At 44.7% G+C, this 26,401-nt stretch overlaps 1 protein-coding gene across 1 annotated transcript; it reads left to right on the top strand.

Moving 5' to 3' along the window:
• The first annotated feature begins 3,784 nt into the window (after nt 1–3,784).
• On the top strand, nt 3,785–24,822 carry LOC139265393 (ankyrin repeat and IBR domain-containing protein 1-like). Its single transcript, XM_070882383.1, has 5 exons — nt 3,785–3,800; nt 18,215–18,488; nt 20,147–20,244; nt 20,423–20,596; nt 24,170–24,822. Exons 2-5 carry the CDS (start codon nt 18,416–18,418, stop codon nt 24,629–24,631), a joined length of 807 nt encoding a protein of 268 aa, XP_070738484.1. The 5' UTR covers nt 3,785–3,800; nt 18,215–18,415; the 3' UTR covers nt 24,632–24,822.
• Nucleotides 24,823–26,401: the final 1,579 nt, after the last annotated feature.

Here is a 26,401-nt window from a genome sequence, read left to right as displayed (position 1 = left end):
CTGAGATGCCATCCAACTGGATTTCGGCACCTTTCCTAGGTTGGCTTGGTCTTCCTGGTTTTGCTCCACCCTCTCTAAGAACCCCTTCATCACCCCTCTATCTGTTCCACCCTCTCATTTAATCCTTGTATGTCTATCGAGTTCACTAAGGAGGTCTCTGTATTGAAAATGGTAGCAACATCATTAACTATTTCCCTCTTCATCCTGGGGGCTAACCCCTGTCCCCGGAACCTACTGGCACCCATTGCATCGGCAGCCTGCTGCATTACAACTTTACTTAATACATTGTACATTTTCCTTGACTGTTCGGTACAGTATTCCAGCAGCTGGATGCCTGAAATATTGATCAGAACAGGCACAATTTCATGTTTAACATTATCATACAATAATTCCCCTTCGTTGTACATTACAATCCCATTCTCTGGTCCCTTAGTAGTTATGGGACAAGGCAGTTCCTCGGGCAATGTAGTGGTGCTTATGGGGCGCGGTGTTGGAGGGGGTGAGAAACATACATACAATGATATTGCAGCCGCTCCCACCTCCTCGTAGTACCCACACAGCCCCATTCCCTTCTTGCGGATGACCGATTGCTGGGATTGTCCCGGAGGCGCGCAAATTATGCCGAAAGTACATTCATCGGGCCCTTTGACATCCCTCCGTTTAATGCATCTGCTCCTTATACCCGTGGAGCACTGTACACATATCCGGTCCTTATTAGGATTCACTTATAACCATGCATTAAAATAAGTCCTGTCCTTGCTCCAATCTTTAGTCACTGGGACACATACTCCGTCCGTCAAATTGAATAACACTCCATAGTTCATGTAATTGTTTATTTCCAGCGTGCTCTGCTGTCCGTCGGTGTTCCCAGGGTCCGTGTATGTCGCAGGGCTATCCATATTACGAGTAGCGCCGTTCGTATTCCCATTTCGGTAAGTATTATCTGTAATTTTAAACAGACGGCCTGGTCGTCACCAGGGGTTAAGTTTTTGCTCTACGAGTGTCCCGGTCACCCTGCAAAATCAGAAGCACAAGGTTACAATCGAACCATTTCGAATTGAATCTGTGGGACGTTCGCCCGTGTCTTTATCCACTTAAATATTACCCAAACTCCTACTATCACCAAAGCCAAAGCTATTCCTCCGAACACCCCTTCCGAAAGGGTGTCTAACCACTCCTGGTATTTTACAGCATACCATTCCGTCTCGTCTAGGCGTATCACCCTTGGTTCGGCCATTATCCTTCTGGGTTATACCTTTTTAATTGTGACCAGTGCTTCCACCGGCCTTTTCCTTTCATGTCGACACATGCACACGTGTCGCTAGTCAAAATGATGTCATACGGTCCGGTCCACCTCGGGGCAAACCCCGCCCTGCCGGGAGTGACTTGTACTAACACTTTGTCGCCTACCTGTGGGAGGGATGCATCGGCCTTTCCTTTGTTTTGGATCTCCAAGTCCCGTAGGGCCTGTTGCTCTACCACCTCTTTCCTTAGTTCCTTTAGCTGTGAATCTAATTGTTTTACATATTGTTTAATCCGATCTCGTAGAGGCCCCATGTCCTCCCCCACTGTTATGACGTCTTCAGGAAGTCTCATGGCCCTCCCCATCATTAATTCAAAGAGGGTCAGGCCTGTGGTTCGGTTAGGGGTAGCCCTAAGTCTCATTAATATGCAGGGCAAAACATCCACCCATACCTTCCCGGTCTCGGTTATGGCTTTGGCAATTGCTGTCTTGAGGGTACGGTTCATTCGCTCGACCATTCCTGAGCTCTGGGGGTGGTACGGGATGTGGAACCGTTGTCGGATTCCAAGCAGACCGCATGCCCGCTTCATGACCTGTCCTGTGAAGTGCGTCCCCTGGTCTGAGTCAATTTGAAGGGGCACTCCCCACCTTGGGATTATGTCGAATGCGAGGATCTGCGCTACCGTGGATGCTCCGCAATCACGGGTAGGAAAAACCTCAACCCACCTGGTAAACTGATCTATAATAACCAGGCAGTATTTCTTTCCCCGACTGGTGGGTAGGGGTCCTGTGAAATCAATTTGTAGATTCTCCCAAGGGCCCCTGGGACGTGTCTGATGTGCCATTTTGACCTTTATGGGTCTGCCTGGATTATGCTGTGCACATACTATATAGCGCTGGCAATGCTTGGCTACGTCTCGTCCTACCCCGGCCCACCACCAGTCTTTGAGTAGACGGCTCAGCATTCCGTCTCGCCCAGTGTGGTCCGGCTCGTGGTGTAGCCGGAGTAGTTCGGTCTGGATTGAGGACGGGGCGACTACTTGCAATCCCTTCCTCCAAACCCCGTCCTCCCCAATGCTAGCCCCTTTACTTTCCCATTGTGACCGTTCCTCCGAGCTACTCTCTTCCTGTACCTTACGGATACTTAGCTCTCCTGGTCCTATCGCGGCCACTTTAATTATCTGGGGCTCATCATCTTCTGCCGCGCTCCTAGCTGCTTGATCTGCCAACATGTTTCCCCGTTGTTCCCTGGTCTCTACCCTTTGATGTGCCTTGATCTTTATTACTGCTGCCGTCGTAGGCCTTTTAACGGCTTCGACCAGCTCCCGAACTATATTCTCGTGTTTAATGTGTGTCCCCCCCCCCCCCCGCGAGGTTATATATCCACGTCTACTCCAGGCTATCATGTAGTCGTGTACTACCCCGAATGCGTACCAGCTGTCAGTATAAACATTTACACGCTTCCCCTGTGCCCATTTGAGGGCTGTCGGTCAGCGCTACCAGCTCCGCCACTTGGGCGGACACTGTTCCTTCCAGTGCTCCTCGCAGGAGGGTGGCACCGTCCTGATCTACCACGCCCCACCCGATGCGGAATTTTCCATCGATATATCGTCGGGACCCATCAACGTAAAGGGTTAAATCGGGGTCGCTCAGAGGTTCATCGGCTATTCCCCCTTCTGTTCCTTCGTCTATCTCAGTTTTGCAGCTATGGGGTTCACCTTCGGTCACTATTCCCTCTGCGGGATTGAAGCCTATATCCCTGATTATTTGTATGTACTGGTCTTTGGGTAATAGTACTGCCTCCCAGGTAGCTCGTCGCGCATCTGATACTGTTTTTAACCTCCCGGTATTTAGCAATTCCACTATGGTGTGCTTCGTGTGTAAGATTATCTGCCCCGACATCGTGACTGGTTCGCATATTCTTGCAGCCCAAGCGGCGCAGTCGAGGGCAGCCACACACCGATGAAGTCCCTTCACTATTGGGGACTCTTGTGTTGAGTAATACGCTACTGGTCTCATTACCCCTCCTTTCTCCTGGGTTATGACGGCGCTATAAAAACCTTCATCGAGATCATAATATACGTGGAACGGCTTTGTCATATCAGGTAGCTTCAGCGCCGGGGCTGCCACCAATTCGGCTTTTAATTTCCGATAGGCTTCCTCTTGCTCCGATCCCCACTCTACCTGCTCCGTTCCTGGTTTTCCTCCCTTCACTAGTCACTGAATGGGTTCGGCTATGTTTGCAAATTGAGGAATGAAATTCTTGCAAAAGTTGAACAAGCCCATCACCCGTCGCACTGCCCGCACCGTAGTTGGTCGGGGCACATCAGCGATGGCTGTCTTTCGGTCTGTCGGAAGAATCTTTTTCCCCTGACTGATATCGTGTCCCAGATATCGAACCGTGGCTTGTCCGATCTGCGCCTTTTTTGGATTTATTTTAAAACCTGCCTTGTCTAGAGTCCTTAGGACCATGGCTACGGCCCCTAAATGCTCTCGGTCGCTTGATGAGGCTATCAGGATGTCATCCACGTACTGAAGGATTGTGCTATTATAAGGGGTTAGTGACTCGGTGGAAAATGTTCGGGCTGTTATGGAATCCCTGAGGGAGTCGGGTCCACGTGTATTGTCTGCCTCTGGATGTAAATGCGAATCTTTCCTGAGACTCAGGGTCCAGCGGGATTGACCAAAATCCGTTAGCAATATCTAAAACGGTGAAAATCCTGTGTTCCGGATTCAGACCGTTGAAGATAGTCGCTGGGCTGGCCACAATCGGGTGTTCCCTGGGTGTAACTTTATTCAGGGCTGTGTAATCTATCGTTAGTCGGTAACTTTCATCCGGTTTTTTAACTGGCCACATCGGGGAATTTGTGACTGACACGGTCTGTCGTAATATGCCCTGGTCTACCAGGGCTTTTATTATCCCCTCAGTGGCCCGCATGGCCTCTGGTTTGATAGGGTACTGCTTGTGAGGGGTGTGTACCGATCCCGTGACCTTCTCCAGTGTCATGTCAACAAGCCCACAGTCCGGTTTGCTTTTTGCCCAAACTCCCGGGATAGCCTGACACAGTAATCCCAACATCCCGTCCTGAGACCAGTCCCTCGTCAAAGAATCCGTTTTACCTAATGTGGCTATGTTCTTTACTAGGGCCCATCTCCTGGCCACTTTATCCTTATACCCTTTCGTAGTTTTCCAGGTTGCCCGTCTTCGCTGCGCATCCACTATTGTTCCTAATTCGCGGAGTAGGTCCATCCCTAGTATAGTGCCCTCTGAGTTTTGACATACCCAGAACTGGACCGGCATCATTATACCGTCCACCTCTAGCACTTGGGTTTCACTTTGATATGCGGTGGTCCTGTTCCCCCCTACCCCTTGGATCATGATGGATCTTCGGGTGGTGGGTAGGTCTAGATTCGTTATGGATACCGACGCCCCGGTGTCTATCAACATATTGCATCGTCGGCCCCCTAATGATGCGTTGATCCACATACGGGGATCGGGTTCTTGGTTGGGGGCCGATGCGATTCATTGGGGACTCGCCTGCTTCTGGGTCAGCTGCTGTATAATGTCCAGCAGCTGCTGATTCGAGGGTACTAACGTCTGGGGCTCTTTCATTGATGGTTTGTCCCGATTTAGGTCCCTTCCCTTCCTTGCCACCTCCCTTGGCCCAACAGTCCTTTGACTCATGACCTAGTCGGTCACAATTCCTACACTTTTTGCGTCCGTCGCGTTTTGGGGCTCTACACTCGGCGCGGCGATGCCCCGTCTTGTTGCAATTATAGCATGTCTCAGCAGCCTTTTTGTCGGTGGCTGCACAGACCTCCGCTGTACTGGCGGCTACCTTGGACCTTTGTTGATTGTCTACCGAGGTCGCCCAGCTTTCCAGGTCATCAAAATTATTATACATCACCAAGCCTGTTTTTAGGATGGCTTGGTGTGCAGGGCTTAGTCCATCCTTATACAACTGTATGAAAGCCGGGTTCTGCCGGTCTGCTCCGGGTATTCCGCTATGTGCTAAGAACGCCTCAAATTTCCTTGCCCCGTATTCTGGTGCCCGTTCATCCTCCTTCTGTACTACTCCCACTATAGCGTTCCAGTTTACGGGGACCTGGCCTAAAACGCGTGTCACGTTCGCTTTAAATTCTATCATGAAATCCTCCTGCTCTTCTCTTGTAGCAGACAGGTCGGCACACCAGGTACCGTCTCGGTGATCATTATCTAGTCTGTCCCAGTAATTTTCTGGCATTTTAATCCTAACAATACCGGCGATATCTCGGTTATGGAGCTGGTGGCAAATTATAATTTCTTTGAGCTTCTGCAAGAAGGTTGCATTGTTATGGTGGGGCATTAGGGGTGGCAGTTTCTCTAACAACTGCATCGTGTCCCCTGGGGTCAGCGATAAGTATGTTACTCGTGTCTGCGCAGGTATGGCGGGACTGTCATGACGTCTTGTCCCTGCTGGGATCCTGGGTATGTGTTCCACCTTTAGCGGCGCGATCTGAGCCGGATTAATCGTGGCATATGGGGGTGGTAAGACGCCCCCTTTAACCGAGTCGCAACTATCCGTTTCATTCTCGAGGCATTCCCAATCTTCCTCACTAGGTGGTGCACTTGGGCTATTTATTGCCAGGACTGGCAAAACTGTGTTCGTTTTCAACATCTACTTGCTTCCTTTTTGTTTGCACATACCGGTTAACTTTTTCTGTTAACTTTACATGTGCTTGCAGTATCAAAATTACTGCCTTTCCCTCTTTATCTTTCTTTTCCTTCTCCCACCATTCCCTTTGCTTTGCTGATAGTTCCTGAGGATTCCACCCTGCTTTAATCATTTTTTCGATTAGCTTCTTTTGTTTATCCGCCAGGTGGCGGGTAAGTGACCCTTCTGGTCCCCACTCGAGGTTACTTGTTTTCATGGCCATTCCTGGGTAGGACGAGTACCGTTAGGAATCTACTCTCAGAGGTCCGCATTCTTTCTAGCGCAACTTGTAGTAAACTGTCTCTTAGCTACTGTCAGGTCACAAGTTCTGCTGTTACACAAACTTATACAATTCTTAAAAACGCGTTTAAGCAATTTCCCGCAGTGCTCTATGTATCCTTAACGACTACCTACCACCGCTCGGCCCGTTGGTCCGACCCTGTTCACAGGTTTGGATTCCGTTAGCCGCTGCACACCGCTTGGTTCTACCCCGGGATATTTCAAATTACACTACTGGGTCCGGAAGATGTCTTTCGGTATCACGATCCCACGGTCCAAGTGTATTCCCGGCACCTACTTAATTCCTGGCCATCACGTGGAACTAAAGTCCTCTTAATTCAGGCTCAGGCTAGGTGTTTGGGATATTGGACCGTCTCCCCGTGTCGATCAACCAGCTTCCACCTTCCGCACCTTTATAATTAACATTTTTTTTTTTATACTCACCCGGGTTTCTCCAAGTGCGTTCAGCGATTCCGGGAAATCCTGCCGACTACGCCATTGTTAGCGTTAGTGTTTTCTCAGAAGAATCACTCAATACTCAGAGTCGGTTCCAACGCTGTCGCGACCTTTATTAACGCTAGCGGGGAGGAAATCACAAGACTGAGTCCAGGCTTCTCTCCGCAGAACAAAGGGTTACATGCACTTTTATATGTTTCACAACAGTTAACTACAGTTACACAGCCCATCACGGCTGGACACAAGCCAATCACAACGATTATAGATTACATATAGGTTCTTTTAACCCAATAGAATTTCCCTGGGGCCTCAGGAACCATATGTTCGGTTATTGTCAGCTTGGGCTGATTGATGACTTTGCTACAGGAGATAGGTTCTCTCCCTATTTCTTTCTTCTTGGAGAAATAATTGGTTTATAACCTTGTTTACAGGAGATGGGTTCCCTTCTTATTATTCTTATCCTGCATCCAAGGCATTCCTATAGTGGGCCTCACAGGGTTATTGCTCGGTCATTGAACATTCAACAGTTTACAGTTTGACTACCTGATTTCCCATCATGCCTGGGCAGCCATTTTATGTGTGGCCACTTTAAACTTATATGCGGTTAGATATATCTAGCAGGTGCCTAATGCCTAGTGTTCTGGTATATTCTAAAGGTGCCTACCTCCTACAACACTGTCCCATCAGCAGCACAGTCATATACAGTCGGGAGGGAGTGGCCCTAGGAGTCCTCAACACTGAATCTGGACCCCATGAAGTCTCAGGTATCAGGTCAAACATGAGCAAGTAAACCTCCTGCTGATTACCACCTACCACCCTCCATCAGCTTTCTGCACCATGGCTGCAGTGTGTACCAGCTACAAGATTCACTGCAGCAACTCACCAAGGCTTCTTCTACAGCACATCCTAAACCCACGACCTCTACCACCTAGAAGGACAAGGGCACAGGTGCATGGGAACATCATTAGCTGCAAGTTCCCCTCCAAGTTACATAGCATCCTGACTTGAAAATATATTGCCATTGCTACATCATTACTGGGTCAAGAACCTGGAACTCCCATATCTAACAGCACTGTTGGAGTACCTTCACCACACCAATTGCAGCAGTTCAAGGAGGCAGCTCACCACCACCTTCTCAAGGGCAATTAGGGATGGGCAATAAATGTTGGCTTGCCAGCGACACCCACATGCCATAAATGAATAAAAAATAATATGACTTTATCCAATCTCTATTGCACCAGGACAAGGTCAATTTTCAACCATGGACAATCTTGTGCCCATCTGAATGAGATTAACAATTTGCTGATAAATTATGGGGACATTTTGTGCTGTGGAATTGTGCCCATTAGAACTGATTGATGATTTTTTTATTAAATAGGAGCTGGAGTAGGCAATTTGGCCCTCCAACAAGATAATAGCTGACCTGCTACTTCAACTCCACCTTCCAGCACCATCCCCATATTCCTTAATTCCTTTAGTTCCCCTAAAATGATCAACCTCTGTCTTGAATATACTCAACGACTGAGCATCCACAGGTTCCTGGGGTAGAGAATTCCAAAGATTCACAACCCTTTCAGTGAAGACATTTCTCCTCATCTCAGTCCTACTTGGCCAACCCCTTATTCTGTGATTGTGAAGCCATGTACTAGATTCCCCAACTACAGAAAATATTTTCTCAGCATTAACACCGTCAAGCCCCTTAAGAATTTTGTATGTTTCAATTAGATCATCTCTCATTCTTCTAAACTCTTGGGAATATAGGCCTAGTCTACTCAATTTCTCCTCATAGGGTAATCCCCTCATCCCAGGAATCTGTCTAATGACCCTTCATTGCATTCCCTCTAAGGCAAGGATTGTCTTTCCTTAGGTAAGGAGACCAAAACTGTACACAGTACTCCAGGTGTGACCTCCCCAATGCCTTGTATAATTGCAGTAAGATTTCTGATACTCTAATTCCTTTGTAGCAAAAGCTAACATATAATTTGCTTTCCTAATTGTTTGCTGTACCTGCATGTCAACTTTCTGAGATTCATGCACAGGGACACCCAGGTCCCTCTGGATGAAAACATTTCCCAGTCTCTCACCATTCAAAAAGTATTCTGCTTTTTTGTTTCTTTCCTACCAAAGCGGATAACTTCACATGTCCCCACATTGTATTCCATTTACCATGTTCTTGCTCACTCAGTCAACCTGTCTATATCTGTCTATATCTCTCTGCATCCTCCTCACAGTTTACTTTCCCACCTAACTTTGTATCGTCAGCAAACTTGGATACATTGCACTCAGGGCTAAAAATTCAATTTTTCCGCCAAAAGTACCGCTATGACTCCGCTATGATTCTGAGGCCTAACATTCAGGATAAAATGCACCCAGCGGTAAAAATTGGCGTTGCACAAGAATTTGCGGCGCAAACCGCAATCCTCGCCAACTTTAGTTCGAGGCCGATACCGCTGCGAGTTGGGCCTAGGGAGGGTGGGAAAACCTGAAGATAAATAGGAAATAAGAAAAAAACATTTACAAGACACTCATCCAGAGAATTGCTGCAAAAGAATTAAAAAATAAAAACTTTAACTTGCCTTTTTTGCAGGTCTTCACACCTACCGACGTTCCCAGGCCTGCAACGCAGCTTTTTCCCGGGCGTTTTTTTTTGGGTCCTATCTACGGGTGCACTGCAAGCCAAATTTCAGGCAAAAGCACTTTTTCGAGTCTTGCACGCCGCCGGTCTGCTCCCTAGTGGTACTTAAAACAAAGTGACTATTTGTAATGTGGAGGATCTGTGGAGTCCCCGCCCCCGATCGAGTCCCCGCCACCCCCGATGCCTCCCGCCCGGACCGGAAGTGTCAATCCGACCACGTTGCCCGATCTGAGCGGCCCTGACCCAAGCGGCCCCTGTGAAATTTCAAATCTTGTTTTGTTTCATCATGTTTTACAGATACAATGACCAAATCCAAGGATTGGGACTCATCTGCTTGTGAAGTGATGCTGCAGATAGTAGCCTAAGAATATGTTTAGCAGAGATATTAATCTGTCTCTATAGTCGCTCACCTGTAGCATCGCCTAAACCTGCCCTGAGCGCCGAGCAGCCCCGACCTGGCGGATGGCCGAGAGGGTGCTGGGGGGTGAAGAGAGAGATAGAGAGAGCCTGGGGAGGTAGAGAGACTGGCAATTGTGGGAGAAGAGAGAGAGACTGGGTGGGGGAAGGGTGGTGGGGTGGGAGCCTGGTCTGGGAGGGAGGGAAGGAGAGAGAGTCTTAGGGGGAAGAGAGAGAGCCTGGGGGGTGGGGGGGCAAGAGGAGAGAGTGAGAGCGGGTGGGGGGGGGGGGGGGAGGAAGAGAGAGAGTCTGGGGGGAGAAGAGAGAGCCTGGAGGGGAGAGCGGAAACTCAGAAGGAAGACAGATCATGTCCTTACAACCCCCTATAAGGGACATCGTTGGAGTGGATGAAATCCAGAAATCACTACATTGTCACTATTCACTTCATACCCAATAAACCTGTTAACAATCCATACACAATGCCCCATCTATGGTGGCGGATGAGGAGGTAACGTCATGCACTTGTGCTGGGGTAAGGCACTTCGGCTGGGGGAGGCAGCACTTGTGCTGGGGGGGTAAGGGACTTCAGCTGGAGGAGGCTACTTGTCAAATATTCACTACTAGACGAGCAGAAATTTCCTCCAACTAAATATTGGGAAGACTAAAGCCATTGTCTTTGGTCCCCGCCACAAACTCGGTTCCCTAGCCAACGGCACCATTTCTCTCTCTGGTAACTGTGAGGCTGAACCAGACTGTTCACAACCTTGGTGTCATATTTGAGCTTCTAGCCACATATCCACTCCATCACCAAGAGCACCTACTTCCATCTCCATAACATCGCCTGACTCCGCCACTGCCTCAGCTCATCTGCTGCTGAAACCCTCATCTATGCCTTTGGTACCTCTAGACTTGATTATTCCAATGCTCTCATGACTTGCCTCCCATCTTGCACCTTCCATAAACTTGTGCTTATTCAAAATTCTGCTTTCCATAACCTAACTCACACCAAGTCCAATTCATTCATCAGCCCTGTGCTCGCTGACCGACATTGGCTTAGGTCCGGCAACGCCTCAATTAAAACATTCTCAACCTTTTGTTCAAATCTCTCCATGGCCTCAGCCCACAATCTCTGTAACCTCCTCCAGCCCTCCAACCCTCCGAGATGTCTGCGCTCCTCCAAATCTGGCCTCTTGCGTATCCCTGATTTTAATCGCTCCAGCACTGTCGACCGTGCCTTTAACTACCTAGGCCCTAAGCTCTGGAATTCCTTCCCTAGACATCTCCGCCTCTCTGCCTCTCTGTACTCCTTTAAGATGCCCCTTAAAACCACCTCTATCACCAAGCTTTTGGTCACCTATCCTAATATCTCCTTTTGTGGCTCAGTGTCGAAATTTGTTTGATAACACTCCTGTGAAGTGCCTTTGGACGTTTTACAATGTCAAAGGTGCTGTATAAATGCAAGGTGTAGTTTTGTTAACACTTTGACCAAGATTTTTAGTTACTTCCTTTGGCTCAGTGCCAGTTTTATTTAATTATCCTCTGCCTTTTCGCTAAATTAATGACGCTATATAAATGTAAGTTGTTCGTTTTTAGAAGAGGCTGTTGATTAAATTCCCCCTTTAAATAATTAGCTATTTTATCACAGCAAGTGCATATGGAGATACATCAAAATAAAAGGCCTTCGCCACAGGTGAATATTTTCGAAGCACAGAGCAGGTTAATAACGCATAATGTATTTATTGAATAGCAATTTTATCACTTACTTTCATGATTGTCCCTGGTTCTACTTGACTTTTTCCACATTTCTTTTCACTTTTGCTGATTATTTTCTCTTTAATTCAACCCTTTCTCTCTTGTTAATCTGAAATTAAATGAAAGGCGTCACTCAACAAAACTGGTTTAACTATTCCCCTCCGTGTTTAGTGTTAAATTCACTTATTCGGTATTGATAGTGAGTTATCGGCGCAGGCACGATGGGCCGAATGCCCTCCTTCTGTTCTGTGCTGTGCTTTAGGTCCGGGCTCTCAATTCCAAGCGCCTCCCGGATCCGTTTTCTGCTCGCTCTCTCCCCGAGAAACGAGAAACGGGGTGCGCTGTGTTTCCGAGCCTGGGGTTGACCAGCTCTCGGCTGACTATAAGATTAGCTGCACTAAGATTTAAGGCGCTCCTTATTCTGCCCTCACGCATTCTGCTTTGGCAATCAGCAGCGAAAATCAGACGGGAGCTAGTTTCAGTTTCATTTAAAAATATGTCAACTGGTTGCATGATTGTTGAAATTTAGACCGGAACCATATCACTTATTGAGGTCGAATAATCAGGCAGAGGAGTGTGGGCAGCAATGTTAAAACTGTACAGGATTCCTTTCATATGTTGCCACATCTGCCTTCCCTCTAATTATAGAGCACATTGTTCACTTCACAATTTAATGAGTTTTAAAGAAAAATATTTTTGTAGTCAATTTATATGATATTTGTTAGCCGTTCATTACGCTTACAGCTTCCCACAGACTTTTACTGGGATTTTGTGTGGCAACTAATGTTATCAGAAATTAATTTGAGCGCGGCGCCCACGACAGGGATCTGGGACTTGTGTGAGCATAACAAGCAACCCTCAACCAATCAAATTGAAGAATTCTTACTGAGGCACGCAGGGGTCATTTTAACCACAAAACGTTTGAGGATGGGTAGGATGTTAAAAAAAATTAAATCTCAAATCCGACCCCAACCTGCCCACTTCCAGGTTTAACGGAGGCAACTCGGGGGAGGGCAGTTAACCCACTCCCAGGAGGAGGATTGTCCATTTAAATATTATGATGAGGCTGGGTATTTAACCTGTTTTCTAGGTTTATGGCTGGCCAGCCGGGTTTCCCAGGCCTCGGGAAACCTGGCAGCTAAAGGGAGGTGAGGACAGCTTAGTGGAAAAGGTAAATGCCTTTACAGCACTGCTTGTGGGCCAAGAGAATCAGGAGTGCTTCCTCCCAGCCCTCCAAGCCTACCTGCTTCCCCGCCAACCATCGGATGTCTCCCACCATCAGAACCTCCCCCATCCAAAGACCCTCGATATTTGACCCCCATCCCCCCCGGGATCGGTGACCACCCCCGCTCCCCCAAACCCAACCGCTTCCCCACTTGGGAGTGGAGACCACCCCCCCACCCCACCCACACTCCCACTAATGCAGTTGCAGGCTCTCTATCTGCTCCTGGGGCTGCGGCCTCCTCCAGAGTGTTCTCCACCCGACAGGCTGGCATCCAAGTGGTGAACCTGCTAGAAAAGAAAAGTCGCACAGTATGGAGTTAAAACACCCAGTAAATAACGGGGCCACAGAGTCAAAACCAGGAAGCATAAGTTAAAATATTTAATTCAATGTACAGAAAACAAACTAAAGAGATGGAAAGGAAACTGGGATTAAGAGAGAGATAAATGAGGCAGAAAAAACCTTTTTAGAAATAGTTTAATTTTTTAAAATTTCCAACAATACTTAAAATCTTAAGCAATGAGACTCCACACTTTTAAAGGTATATTTTTTGTGCCAGAGTTGTTTGGTAGTAATTAAAGCTTATAATGCCATGCCAAATTTCTGTAGTGTTTAGTGGCTATCTAGTGGCAAGTATCGCAAATTCCCGCCCTTCATGTGTTTTAATGCCAAGTCTCTCAGTGAGATACTATTAGCTTGAAGCTTGTGGAGGAGCAGGGCAAATCCAACAGCAACTTCCCAATTTTTGCGTGTAACTGGGCATGTGCAGACGCTGAAAGTTGTTGTCCAATTTACTAATAGTAAGTGCTGATAGACTCACAATTATTCCTATTGCAAAATCGGGCCAATTTTCATGCCTGTGAGTGGCTGAGGAAAAGTGAATGGAATTAAGAAAGGTTGAGCATATTGGGTGTCATGAAGAAAGTCGCAATTTTGGTGATAGAACAAGTCATTGGCAACATGATTCTGCAATGCTCATTAAAAAAACTCAGTTAATAAACCGAGACTGCAATTCTTATTTTGCCCTGTTTTTTCAAAGAAATTGAAAGTGATACCCATTTCAGGTTTCCTTCTTTCGTGATGAGCAAAGATTTCCACTTTTGGATTCCCCTGTTTTCACTGTGATTTGAATGCAAACAACAAATGTTGACAAATTGCTACATGTGCTCTTGAACCCTATATTCCTAGAGCTGTGCCTTATCTGCAATCTTCCCTTTATCATTGAACTCATTGGCCCAGAAATTCCAGCCTCGCCGGGTCCGTACGGAGTGTGTACGATCCGTGAAGGCATCGCAAAAGCCGGTTTTCAGCACACAATGCACATGTGCTGAAACCAGCTTTTCTGATCTGTCAAGCTCCAGCCTACTTTTACAGGCTTAAGAGTTTTAAAGCACTCTTAAAATATAAAAAATAACATTTTAAAAACACATTTTATTTTTAAAAACCCTGCCCACTACATTAAATTTATTTTAATCCATAATTAAAAAAACGTTTTAAAACTCGGAAAACATTTTTTCTCTCAGATATTTATTAACTTTAATTTTAATTATGTGAGGTGTGTTTTTTATTTTTTATTAGGTGTTACTGTGTTTGTTTTTTTTTAATCAATTAATAGCAATGAGAATTTGTAGATACCGAGTTCCCATTGCTATTAATTGAGAATACTTTACCTGATTGGTTGAGCAATCACACGTGACTTCTTCTGCGTGGGAACCTGGAGGACTGGAGCGCACTTCGCAGCTTGGAAAGAGAAGGCCTCCCCAATGGAATTCCACGCTCCTTCGGAAAATTTTTCGGTCGGAGGTGTTCGTCCGAAAGAAGCCTCCGACCAGAATTTCAGGGCCATTATTGCCACCTGACTTACACATTCACCTATTGCATTATGCAGTGGCGTCCATTAATTGCCATGAAAGTATTTTTATTTTGCTCGTTCCTTGGATGTGGATGTCGGTAGCAAGGCCAGCATTTTTTATCCATCCCTAATTGCCCTTCAGAAGATGGGGGCGAGCCACCTTCTTTAAGCATTGCAGTCCTTATGGTGAAGGTACTCGCATAGTGCTTTCAGAGAGGGAATTCCAGGAGTTTGACCCAGCGATGATGAAGGAAAAGTGATATATTTCCAAGTCAGGATGCTGTGTAACTTGGAGGGGAACTTGCAGGTGATGGTGTTCCCAAGCACCTGCTGCCCTTGTCCTTCACGGTGGTAGAGGTCGCGGGTTTTGGAAGTGATGCTGAAGGAGCTTTGGCGAGTTGCTGCTGTGACTCTTGTAGATGGTACACACTGCAGTCACGATGCGCCGGTGGTGGAGGGAGTGAATGTTGGAGGCGGTGGATGAGATGCAAATCAAGTGGGCTGCTTTGTCCTGGATGGTGTCGAACTTCTTGAGTGTTATTGGAGCTGCACCTTTCCAGGTTAGTGGAGAGTATTCCATCGCGCTCCTGACTTGTGCCTTGTAGATGGTGGAAAGGCATTGGGGAGTCAGGAGGTGAGACACTCACCACAGAATACCCAGCATCTGATCCGCTCTTGTAACCACAGTATTTATGTGACTGGTCCAGTTAAGTTTCTGGTCAATGGTGACCCTCCAGGATGTTGATGGTGGGGGATTCAGCGATGGTAATGCCATTGAATGTCAAGGGGAGGTCGTTAGACTCTTGCTTGTTGGAGATAGTCATTGCCTGGCACTTTTGTGGTACGAGTGTTACTTGCCACTTATCAGCCCAAGCCTGAATGTCATCCAGGGGTCTTGCTGCATGCGGACATGAATTGCTTCATTATCTGAGGAGTTGTGAATGCCACTGAACACTGTGCAATCATCAGCAAACATCTCCACCTTTGACCTCATGATTGAGGGAAGGTCATTGATGAAGTAGTTGAAGATGGCTCGGCTCCCATAACCGTTTATTCCCATATCGTTCAAAAATCTGTCTATCTCTGCCTTAAATATATTCAATTACCGAGCCTCCACAACTTTCTGGGGCAGAGAATGCCATAGATTTACAATCTTCTGCAAGAAGAAATTCCTCTTCATCTCAGTTTAAATGTGCGGTCTATTATTCTGAGACTATGTCCCCTAGTTTTAGTTTCCCCTATGAGTGGAAATATCCTCTCTGCATCCACCTTTTCGAGACCCCTCATTATCTTATATGTTTCGATAAGATCACCTCTCATTCTTCTGAATTTCAAAGTGTATAGACCCAACCTACTCAGCCTGTCTTCATAAGTCAACCCTCTGATCTCCGGGATCAACCTTTTGAACCTTCTCTGAACAGCCTCCAATGCAAGTATATCCTTCCTTAAATACAGAGACCAAAACTGTATGCAGTATTCCAGGTGTGGCCTCACCAACACCCTATACAGTTAAGGCAGGACTTCCCTGCTTTTATATTCTATCCCCCTTGCAATAAAGGCCAACATTCCATTTGCTTTCCTGATTACTTGCTGTACCTGCATACTAACTTTTTGTATTTCATGCACAAGGAGCCCCAGGTCCCTCTGTACTGCAGCACTTTGCAATTTTTCTCCATTTAAATTATAATTTGCTTTTCTATTTTTTCTGCTAAAGTGGATAACCTCATGTTTTCCCACATTATACTCCATCTGCCAAACTTTTACTCACTCACTTAGCCTGTCTATATCCCTTTGCAGATTTTTTGTGTCCTCCTCACAACTTGCTTTCCCACCCATCTTTGTATCAGCATCAAACTTTGCGACATTACACTCGGTCATTAATATAGATTGAAAATAGTTGAGGACCCAGCACTGATCCCTGCGGCACCCCACTAGTCACTGTTTGTCAACCGGAAAATGACCCATTTATCCCGACTTTTTGTTTTCTGTTAATTAGCCAATCCTCTATTCATGCTAATATATTACCCCCAACCCTATGAACATTTATCTTGTGCAGGAACCTTTTATGTGGCACCTTATCAAATGCCTTCTGGAAATCCAAATACACCACATCCACTGGTTCCCCCTTATCCACCCTGCTCGTTACATCCTTAGGCTAACTGGTCTATAGTTTCCTGCTTTTTGTCTGTCTCCTTTTTTAAATAGAGGCACTACATTTGCAGTTTTCCAATCCGCTGGGACCGTCTCAGAATCCAGGGAATTTTGGTAGATTACAACCAATGCATCCACTATCTCTGCAGCCACCTCTCTCAAGACCCGAGGATGTAAGCCATCAGGTCCAGGGGACTTGTCCAACTTTAATCCCATTATTTTGCCGAGTACTACTTCTTTAGTGATAGTGATTGTATTAATTTCCTCCCAAGTGTGGCACAAGTGCCCAGATGTTAGTGAATAGGACTTTGCAGGGTCAACTGGGTTGGGTGTGTCATTGTCGAGTCCACAGCTGGTGCCTAGTTCGATGCCGGATGGTCCGTCTGGTTTTATTCTTATTATTGTTTCTTGTAGTGGTTTGTTACAACTGAGTGGCTTGCTGGACCATTTCAGAGGGCAGTTAAGAGTCAACCACATTTCTGTAGGTCTTGAATCATATACAGTCCAGACCAGTAAGGACCGCAAATTTCCTTCCCTAAAGAACATTAGTGAACTAGATGGGTTTTTACGACAATCCGATAGTTTCTTGGTTACCATTACTGATACTAGCTTTTTATTCCAGATTTTTTTTTAAACAGAATGTAAATTTTCCAGCTGTTGTGGTTGGATGTGTACTCGAGTGTCTGGATTATTAGTCCAGTAACATAACCACTATGCTACGGTTCCCCAGCAATTTATAAATATTGATCATGCTATTCTATTCAGTCAGTAATTTTCTCTGAGGGAATACTAATAATGCTGACAAGAAGTGCATTTAACTGTTCCATGCACAATTATTAACTGACTTGCATTTCAAAGTACTAGTATATATCCTATATGTTACTGCTTTCTCGTAGCATTCATGTTGGAACTACCGCTGGAAATTTAAGTATAATGAAACTGCAACAATAAAACAATTCATCATAAACTGAGCGAACTGTGGTACCCTGACATATTCCATGTCCAGTCCAACCCACTCATTTGCCCCTTTTATTCATGGGATCATATCTATCTTAGTTAGAAAAAGTACAAAATGGGTCTAGGGGGAAAAAAATCTATTGAAGGGCAAATGTTTCGGAAGGGAAAGCGCCCAGACAAGCCGGTCGCAGTGCTGTCATATACTGACAAAATGCACACATTTTGAGATCCAGTGATATTCTGCGATGAGAATCGATCATTGCAATTTAAATAAGCTTGTCCCCTTGTAAAACTATATTGTTGGACACTTACGTGAATAACTTTACAATTGTGACAACCTTCCTTTAAGATGAGCAAACACTGTGTTTCCAATATCTCGGTCCAATATTATAAATGTTACGTTTCAAGGAATAAGTTGTGATTTATTCTGCAGCAGAGCTTGAAGGTTGTTTCGAAACAAGTCAAGCATCTACATTCGGTCACTAATTAAATAATATTGACCGGACATATTTGCTTTAAATTATTGAATAGTGTCTGGAAATCTCAGCGGCTCATGCTGGAATCATCCTTATTTCAGATTCCAGCATCCGCAGTATTTTGCTTTTGGAATAATGAGTGGGACTGGTTCGACGCGAAATAATTATGCAAGTTGTGTTTCTTTGATTGGTACATAATCGTGGAGGCCGCCCAATAAGCTTTGGATGTTGCAGTTTCCTTTGTATACGCAGTGACTCAAGGAGAGAGCTGCTGCAACAGCTCTTCGTGCATAGAAGCCTGGATGGCAACCGAAAAGCAATACGACCCAAAAGATTTCACACTGAAATTTGTAAAACGGATGGATGATATCACGGGTAAAAAAAAAATGTTTTTAAGCGAATGTGTAGATTAGGAATGTTTTTGATTATTTGTGGTTTGGGGGATATCGTCAGTTACTGTTCCGAGGTACTTTATATAGAACACAAAAGAGCGGGCGGGTATAAAGTTCTCCGGTAAAGTGTGATTCAGTCGCTGAGAACTTTAATCTATTCAAAGTCTGTTATACACAGGGAAGCCTGTTCTGTTGCGTGATGATTACGGCAGAATCGGTTGACTGTTTATTTGCTGTTAACCATTTTTGTTTTGCACATTTCCATTGAAAGACATTAAATCTGTCCAGTTGCTATGTTGCTTTAAAACAAACCTGTCAGTTATCTCCCCCCTCACCAAAAGGTTCATATCCCTTGTTGCTTTATGCTACCGTGGGTATTTAGGTCCCCTCTGGTACCTTGCCGTGGCGACCATTCGTCAAAGGTGTAGACGGAGTGTCGGCTTTGGCTATTTGATAGTGGTAGGCATCACAGCCGAGGTGCTCCTGTTCTCATCTGCCATTCACAGATGCATTTCCAGCAAGTGTCAGTGGATAGAGAGATAACCCTGGGACATATTCTCCCTGCCCAAGAGTGCTGAGCCCAATTATAGTGCCTCCTCTGCTGTCCCAGCTGACTAAATGCGACTGGAGGCTTGAAACTCGGACCATCAAATTCACCAGCTGGTCTATCAAAGAGAGCCTCACCGCTGTTAAATTTTAATGGTTTTCCCCATCAAGTTCTAATTTTGAATTTCAAGGGCCTTGCTGAGAAAAAAAATATACTAATATTTTTAGTACTTTCAAGGAGTACCTTGACAGATCGCAAGTTCTGGACTTTGCGCATGTGCAAATGCATGCGGAAAAAATGGTAGGAAGACTAGGAAGGTCACATTATTTGAAGGGTGAGAGTCTGTTTGGAATAGAGGAACAAAGGGATCTTTGAGTACAAATACACAAATCACAGATTAGCAAGGCCAAATAAAAAGCAAACCAAGCACTAGGGTTTATTTCTAGAGGTATAGAATTGAAAAGTAGGGATGTTATGCTAAACCTGTATCGAACCTTGTTAGGCCACAATTAGAGTACTGTGTACAGTTCTGGTTGCCATATTATAAAAAGGATACAGAGGCACTGGAGAGGGCCCATAGAAGATTTACAAGGATGATACCAGAAATGCGAGGGTATCAGGAAAGGATGAACAGGCTGGGTTTCTTTTCTCTTGAAAAAAGAAGGCTGAGATCTTAAAAAAGATTAAAGGTTTTGATAGAGTGGATACACCATGTTTCCACTTGTGAGGAAGAGCTTAATTAGAGGCCATCAATATAAGATAGTCACCAAGAAATCCAATAGGGAATTCAAAAGAAATTCCTTTACCCAAAGAGTGGTGAGAATATGGAACTTGCTACCACAGGGAGTGGTTGAAGCGAATAACATAGATGCCTTTAAGGGGAGGCAAGACAAGCATATGAGGAAGAAGGGAATAGAGATTATGCTGATAGATTTAGATGAGGAAAGACGAGAGGTGACTCGAATAGAGCATAAACACCGGCATGGTCTGGTTAGGCCAATTGACCTGTTTCTGTGCTGTATATCCTATGTAATCCTATCCAATCCTATGTAGTTTGGAAGTATTAAAAATATTAGTATATATTTTTATTTCAGAAGATGATGATCCTGATGTTTTAAGAGCCGAGATGTCCTGTGGGCATGCAGTGGATCCAAATACGCTGACTGGTTGGTGTCGTCAATTGTTATCACAGGTTAGTTATAGCCCTTCCATAAGTCACCATATATCTAAGTGAGTTTGCAATCTTTCGCTCTTGCCGATGGTGGACTTTCCCTACATTAACAGTGTCAATGGTACTTCAGCATCTTCATTACCTTTTGCTTCCTAGGTTATTAATGATCTGTTTATCCTTGTGCACTTTGTATTTTCAGGGGAAATATAGATTCACTTGTCCGGCAACAAAGGCGGGCACCAGTGGAAAGTGTGGAAAGGAGTGGTCCTACCCAGAAGTTCGTAAAATGGCTTTGCTGACTGATGATGAACGGAAATATTTTGAGGAAATGACAGCTGTTCTTGCTGTTGCAGAATACTGTATTTTCAAACCGGTAAAAGCATGAAAATGAGCTAAGGACTTCATTCTTCCCCGTTATAGTTTTCTGTAAATGCTACTTCTTGCTGTTAGGGTATGTGCAAAGCTGCATTTGTCCTTTCTTCCCGCCTCCTACCCCCTGACCATTGCCACTTAGATCTCCAGATTAGCACCTGCCATGACACTAGTGCATAGTTTCATAGGAAGCAAGCCAGAATGAAACATGGCTCGCAGATACTGGGAGATCCTACCAAAAATAAATTTCCCTTTCATGCAAGCTGAAAACCGACTGGTCGATCTGTGTACCCTAAGAGAGGAAAAATAATAAAGAGGAAATGAAAATTTAACAATTAAAAATGTTGCTTAAAAATAATGAGTGCTTACAGGCAATAAATAATTCAAGAGTCAAAAATATCTGTAAATACTCTACTGGATATTTCAATGATGTTTTCAAAGTGCTGATGATAATATAAAGTGTAGTGCAAAATGAGAAAGTGATAAAAGGGTTGGTTCCATGGAGACTGGAAGATTGTTTCACATCTTTCACAGACTGATTTATTGGATATATTTACAACATCATATTTATGATCAGCTTGTGAAGTGACCTTTGGTTATACCCATCACTGAATGATGCAGCACAGAAGGCGAATATTCAGCCCATCGTGCCAGCTCTTTGGCAGTGTATTACAGATCATAACAACTCGCTGCGTAATTTTCTTTCTCCTTTTGTCACCTTTGGTTCTTTTGCGAATAGCCTTAAATCTGTGTCCTCTGGTTACTAACCATCTGATGCTGAAAACCGTGTTCATGATTTTGAACACATCTATCAAATCTCCTCTTAACCTTCTCTGCTCTAAGGAGAACAACTAAAGCTTGTCCAGTCTCTCCACATAACCCAGGTGCCATTCCAGTAAATCTCTACTGGACCCTCTCTAAGGCCTTGACATCCTTCCTAAAGTGTGGTGCCCAGAATTGCACACAATACTCCAGTTGAGGCCTAACCAGGGTTTTATAAAGGTTTAGCATAACTTTCTTGCTTTTGTACTCTATGGGAGGGATTTTCAGTAGGTTTGCGTCTGGGATTTCGCTGTGATTTGACCCTCCATGTCGAAAACCCGGTCGCAAAGCCTGGCGGGATCCTCGGGTACCTGTTTGCGGCAGCGCTTGCAAGTACCGCCAGAGAGAAATGCGACAACGTGCAGCGATGCGGATTGCATTTGCGATGTACTTTCGACACTCTCCCGATCCGTACACCACGCCCAGAATACCGACAGGTCAAACCTGTCAGTGCAGCCCAGCCAGCAGTGGTAAGTATGAAGATCTGCAAAAAAGGTAAGTTAAAGTAACTAGCAGAGTGGACAAGGAAGAACCAGTGGATGTGGTGTATTTGGATTTTTGAAAGGCTTTTGACAAGGTCCCACACAAGAGATTGGTGTGCAAAATCAAAGCATATGGTATTGGGGATAATGTACTGATGTGAATAGAGAACTGGTTGGCAGACAGGACGCAGAGAGTCGGGATAAACGGGTCCTTTTGAGAATGGCAGGCAGTGACGAGTGGGGTGCCATAGGGCTCAGTGCTGGGACCCCAGCTCTCTACAATATACATTAATGATTTGGATGATGGAATTGAGTGTAATAGCTCCAAGTTTGCAAATGACACTAAACTGGGTGGCGGTGTGAGCTGTGAGGAGGACGCTAAGAGGCTGCAGGGTGATTTGGACAGGTTAGGTGAGTGGGCAAATGCATGGCAGATGCAGTATAATGTGGATAAAGGTGAGGTTATCCACTTTGGGGGCAAAAACAGGAAGGCAGAATATTATCTGAATGGTGGCATACTAGGAAAAGGGGAGGTGCAACGAGACCTGGGTGTCATGGTTCATCAGTCATTGAAAGTTGGCATGCAGGTACAGCAGGCAGTGAAGAAGGCAAATGGTATGTTGGCCTTCATAGCTAGGGTATTTGAGTATAGGAGCAGGGAGGTCTTACTGCAGTTGTACAGGGCCTTGGTGAGACCTCACCTGGAATATTGTGTTTAGTTTTGGTCTCCTAATCTGAGGAAGGACGTACTTGCTATTGAGGGAGTGCAGCGAAGGTTCACCAGTTTGATTCCAGGCTGGACTGACATATGAGGAGAGACTGGATCAACTGGGCCTTTATACATTGGAGTTTAGAAGGATGAGAGGGGATCTCATAGAAACATATAAGATTCTGACGGGACTGGACAGGTTAGATTCGGGAAGAATGTTCCCGATGTTGGGGAAGTCCAGAACCAGGGGACACAGTCTTAGGATAAGGGGTAGGCCATTTAGGACTGAGATGAGGAGAAACTTCTTCACTCAGAGAGTTGTTAACCTGTGGAATTCCCTGCCACAGAGAGTTGTTGACGGCAGTTCATTGGATATATTCAAGAGGGAGTTAGATATGGCTCTTTCGGCTAAAGAGATCAAGGGGTATGGAGAGAAAGCAGGAAAGGGGTACGGAAGGAATGATCAGCCATGATCTTATTGAATGGTGGTGCAGGCTCAAAGGTCCGAATGGTCTACTCCTGCACCTATTTTCTATGTTTCTCTGTTTCTATGTTTCAGCGATTTGCTAGCTAAGGGTTTTGTGAATGTTTTTAGCTATTCTTTTCCCCTCCCAAGGCCACTATTACAGCGGTCCCGGCCCCGGACTAAATTTGGCGAAACTCATGTTTTTGCACTGCGAATCCTCATGCAATGTCCCCCTTACTGATGGAGCATACTTAAAACCCGAAAGTTTGGCCTAAAAACGATAGCGCAGCAAAAACGGTAAGTTTCACGTAGTGCTATCGTTTTCGCCGAAAATCCTGCCCATAGCCTCTATTAATAAAGCCAAGGATTCCATATGCTTTTTTAACAGACTTCTCAACTCACATGCCACCTTCAGAGATTTGTGTACATATTACCCCAGGTCTCCCTGTTCCTGAACCCCTTTAAATTTGGAATTAGTTTATATTGCCTTTCCTCATTCGTCTTAAAAAAATGTATCATTTCACACTTCTCTGCATTAAATTTCATCTGCCATGTGTTCCCGGACTGCCTATCTCCTCCTGAAGTTTATTATTATCCTCATTGTTTGCTACATTTCCGAGTTTTGTGTCATCTGCAAACTTTAAAATTATGCTGTGTTCCGCAGTCCAGTTCATTAATATTTATCAAGAAGTGCAGTAGTCTTAATAGCAACCACTGGGAACTCCACTGCCGACTTCCCTCCAGTCTGAAATACAACTGTTCACCACTACTCTATGCTTTTTGTCCTTTAGCCAATTTTGTACCCACGCTGCCACTGTCCCTTGAATCCTTTAATTTTGTTTACCAGTCTATATGCGGTACTTTATTATCAAATGCCTTTTGAAAGTCCCGATACAAACCACTCTTCCCTCATCAACTCTCTCCGTTACTTCGTCAAAGAGCTCAATCAATTTGGGCTGGATTTGCACTAGGCAGCTGCATCACTGTGGAAGCCTGATATTTTCAGATGTCTCTGTTTGCCACACCTCACTTTGTCTGTGAGTTAACAATAGAAAAAAACATTGCATCATTTAATTTTGTTTCTGTCTCTTAAAGTGTCCAGGATGTGGCTCCTTTATTGAACGCGAAGATGTGGTAAAGAACAGCATTAACTGCTCAATCTGCACAGCTAACACAGGGAGAAATTACAGATTCTGCTGGCAGTGTCTTAAACCATGGAAAAGCACTGGGAATGTCCTGGATACCTGTGGGAATTCTGACTGTTTCAATGTTGAACTAGAACAATTAAAACGTTGCTCAATGGTTAGTTTACCGAATAGTGAGATTAAAAGTTGTCCTTTAGTCAGAGCCTGTCCAACCTGTGGAATACTCATTGAGCACACATTGCAAGGGTGCAAGTACATGGTGTGCGCAAGATGTAAAGTTGAATTTTGCTTTGCTTGTCTTGAAATTGGACAAGAATGCATGAGGAGCAAATCGGGATCATATTACAAAATTTGTGCCAAAGATGTTGCACCAAGGCAAAGTTCAATACCTTTGTGGACTCAACCAGTTTAAAAATGTAAATTTTAGAGCAATAAAACCCAAATTATTTGAAGCATGAAAGTAAAGTTATTACATTTATGTTGATATTAAGTTGAGAGAAATCGAACAGAGCCAAGACTTTCAAATTATTTTAGGTTTCAATTTAGTGAGCGTGCAAACATGAGTTTTGAAATAATGTTTGCATTGGGTTATAACGATTTCAATCTCAGTGTCACAAATCTTTTTCAAATAATGATAGCATGTGTAACCAAGATATGTATTCCAGAAACAAAGCATTTAAAATAAAGCTTTTATATATTGTAGTAAATTCCGTGTTTTGTCTTCATTTCTTTTTGGCATGCTTTACGAGCGAGGACTTGCAACTTATTTTCAACAAAACTCTGTAAAATTAAGTTCGAAGTGTCAACTATGATAAATCCTATGGTACTGGTCCTCTATTTTGGAACCTAGACACAGTGTCTAAACATAATCAGTACTTTGTCCTCTATATAAATGCAAAGCTAAGGCTCAGAAAGTTCAAAGATGGCCGTTCCTCTTTTTGTGTCTGGCTTCCAGAAGGTGATTTTGGTTTCAGCATTAATCCAGGAAGGCCTTGCTTGGATGAAACTGAACAATACCTATCTGTAAGTTATCCAACCTGGGAATGGGACAGTCAGCGGAAATATTGGGCAGTATTTTGTATTGATAATAATGGTGAGGCTAACATTGCTCACTGTTATTTCGGAGTAAATAGAATAGAATCACAGCACAGAAGGAGGCCTGTCGAGCCCATGCTGGCTCTCTGCAAGAGCACTTAAGCTAGTCCCACTCCCTCGCCCTTTCTCTGAAGCCCAGCAATTTTTTTTCCTTCAGGTACTTATTCAATTTCCTTTTGAAAGCCACAATTGAGTCTATCTCCACCACCCTTTCAGGCAGTGCATTCCAAATCCTAACCATTCGCTGCGTAAAACGTTTTTCCTCATGTTGCCTTTGGTTCTTTTGCCTTAAATCTGTGTCCTCTGGTTCTCGAATCCTTCTGCCAATAGGAACAGTTTCTCTCTACTTTGTCTAGACCCCTCTTGATTTTGAACACCTCTATCAAATCTTCACTCAACCTTCTCTACTCAAAGGAGAACAACCCCTCTGACAGCAACTGGCTGGTCACGCCATTTCTCTGAGGTTTGCACTGAAGCTATGGCAGACGATCAGAAGAGGCCTTTTACTGCTGTCCTTATGTCAGAGTTAGCACTGGTTTGTAAATGTCCTATTGTTTAATTCAATAAATAAACCTAGAATGTTAATTCAGAATCTGAGACCAGCTCATGTGGGGTGTGTTGATAATACGGTTTTCCTGAGTAGCTTGGGGAGAAATGAAGTGGGCACTAGCATTCTAAGGATCTATGAGACCTAAAGGTCTTTACAGGGGTAAAAAAAACTGCAGGGCTGATGCTTCTAGTTTGCAGGGGACATGAGGCTTGTTTAAGAGAAGTCTGAAAAGGCTGTTGGAAGGGGAAATGACTCTGTAAAATCATAGAATCATCGAGCACAGAAGGAGGCCATTCAGCCCATTGCGCCTGTGCCAGCTCTTTGAAAAGAGCAATCCAATTAGTCGCATTCCCCTGCTCGTTCCCCACAGTCCTGCAATGCTTTCCTATTCAAGTTTATATTCAATTCCCTTTTAAAAGTTAACTTTGGAACTGCTTCCACGAACCTTTCAGGCAGTGCATATCCTATATGTGCATCACACTGGTGATGGTGAGTTGTGAGAGAGATCTGTAATGTCAGAAAAACTTTTGATTCAAA

Source organism: Pristiophorus japonicus, chromosome 6 (genome assembly GCF_044704955.1).
Source record: "Pristiophorus japonicus isolate sPriJap1 chromosome 6, sPriJap1.hap1, whole genome shotgun sequence".
NCBI lineage: Eukaryota > Metazoa > Chordata > Chondrichthyes > Pristiophoridae > Pristiophorus > Pristiophorus japonicus.
This window is presented reverse-complemented; position numbering and strand designations above follow the sequence as displayed.

Excerpts from the sequence above, each read along its gene's own strand:
- LOC139265393 (XM_070882383.1), top strand. The coding sequence starts at position 18,416 with ATGGCAACCGAAAAGCAATACGACCCAAAAGATTTCACACTGAAATTT. Across the intron at positions 18,489-20,146 it reads ACGGATGGATGATATCACGG|AAGATGATGATCCTGATGTT; the intron begins GTAAAAAAAAAA and ends TTTTTATTTCAG. Across the intron at positions 20,597-24,169 it reads AATACTGTATTTTCAAACCG|TGTCCAGGATGTGGCTCCTT; the intron begins GTAAAAGCATGA and ends TGTCTCTTAAAG.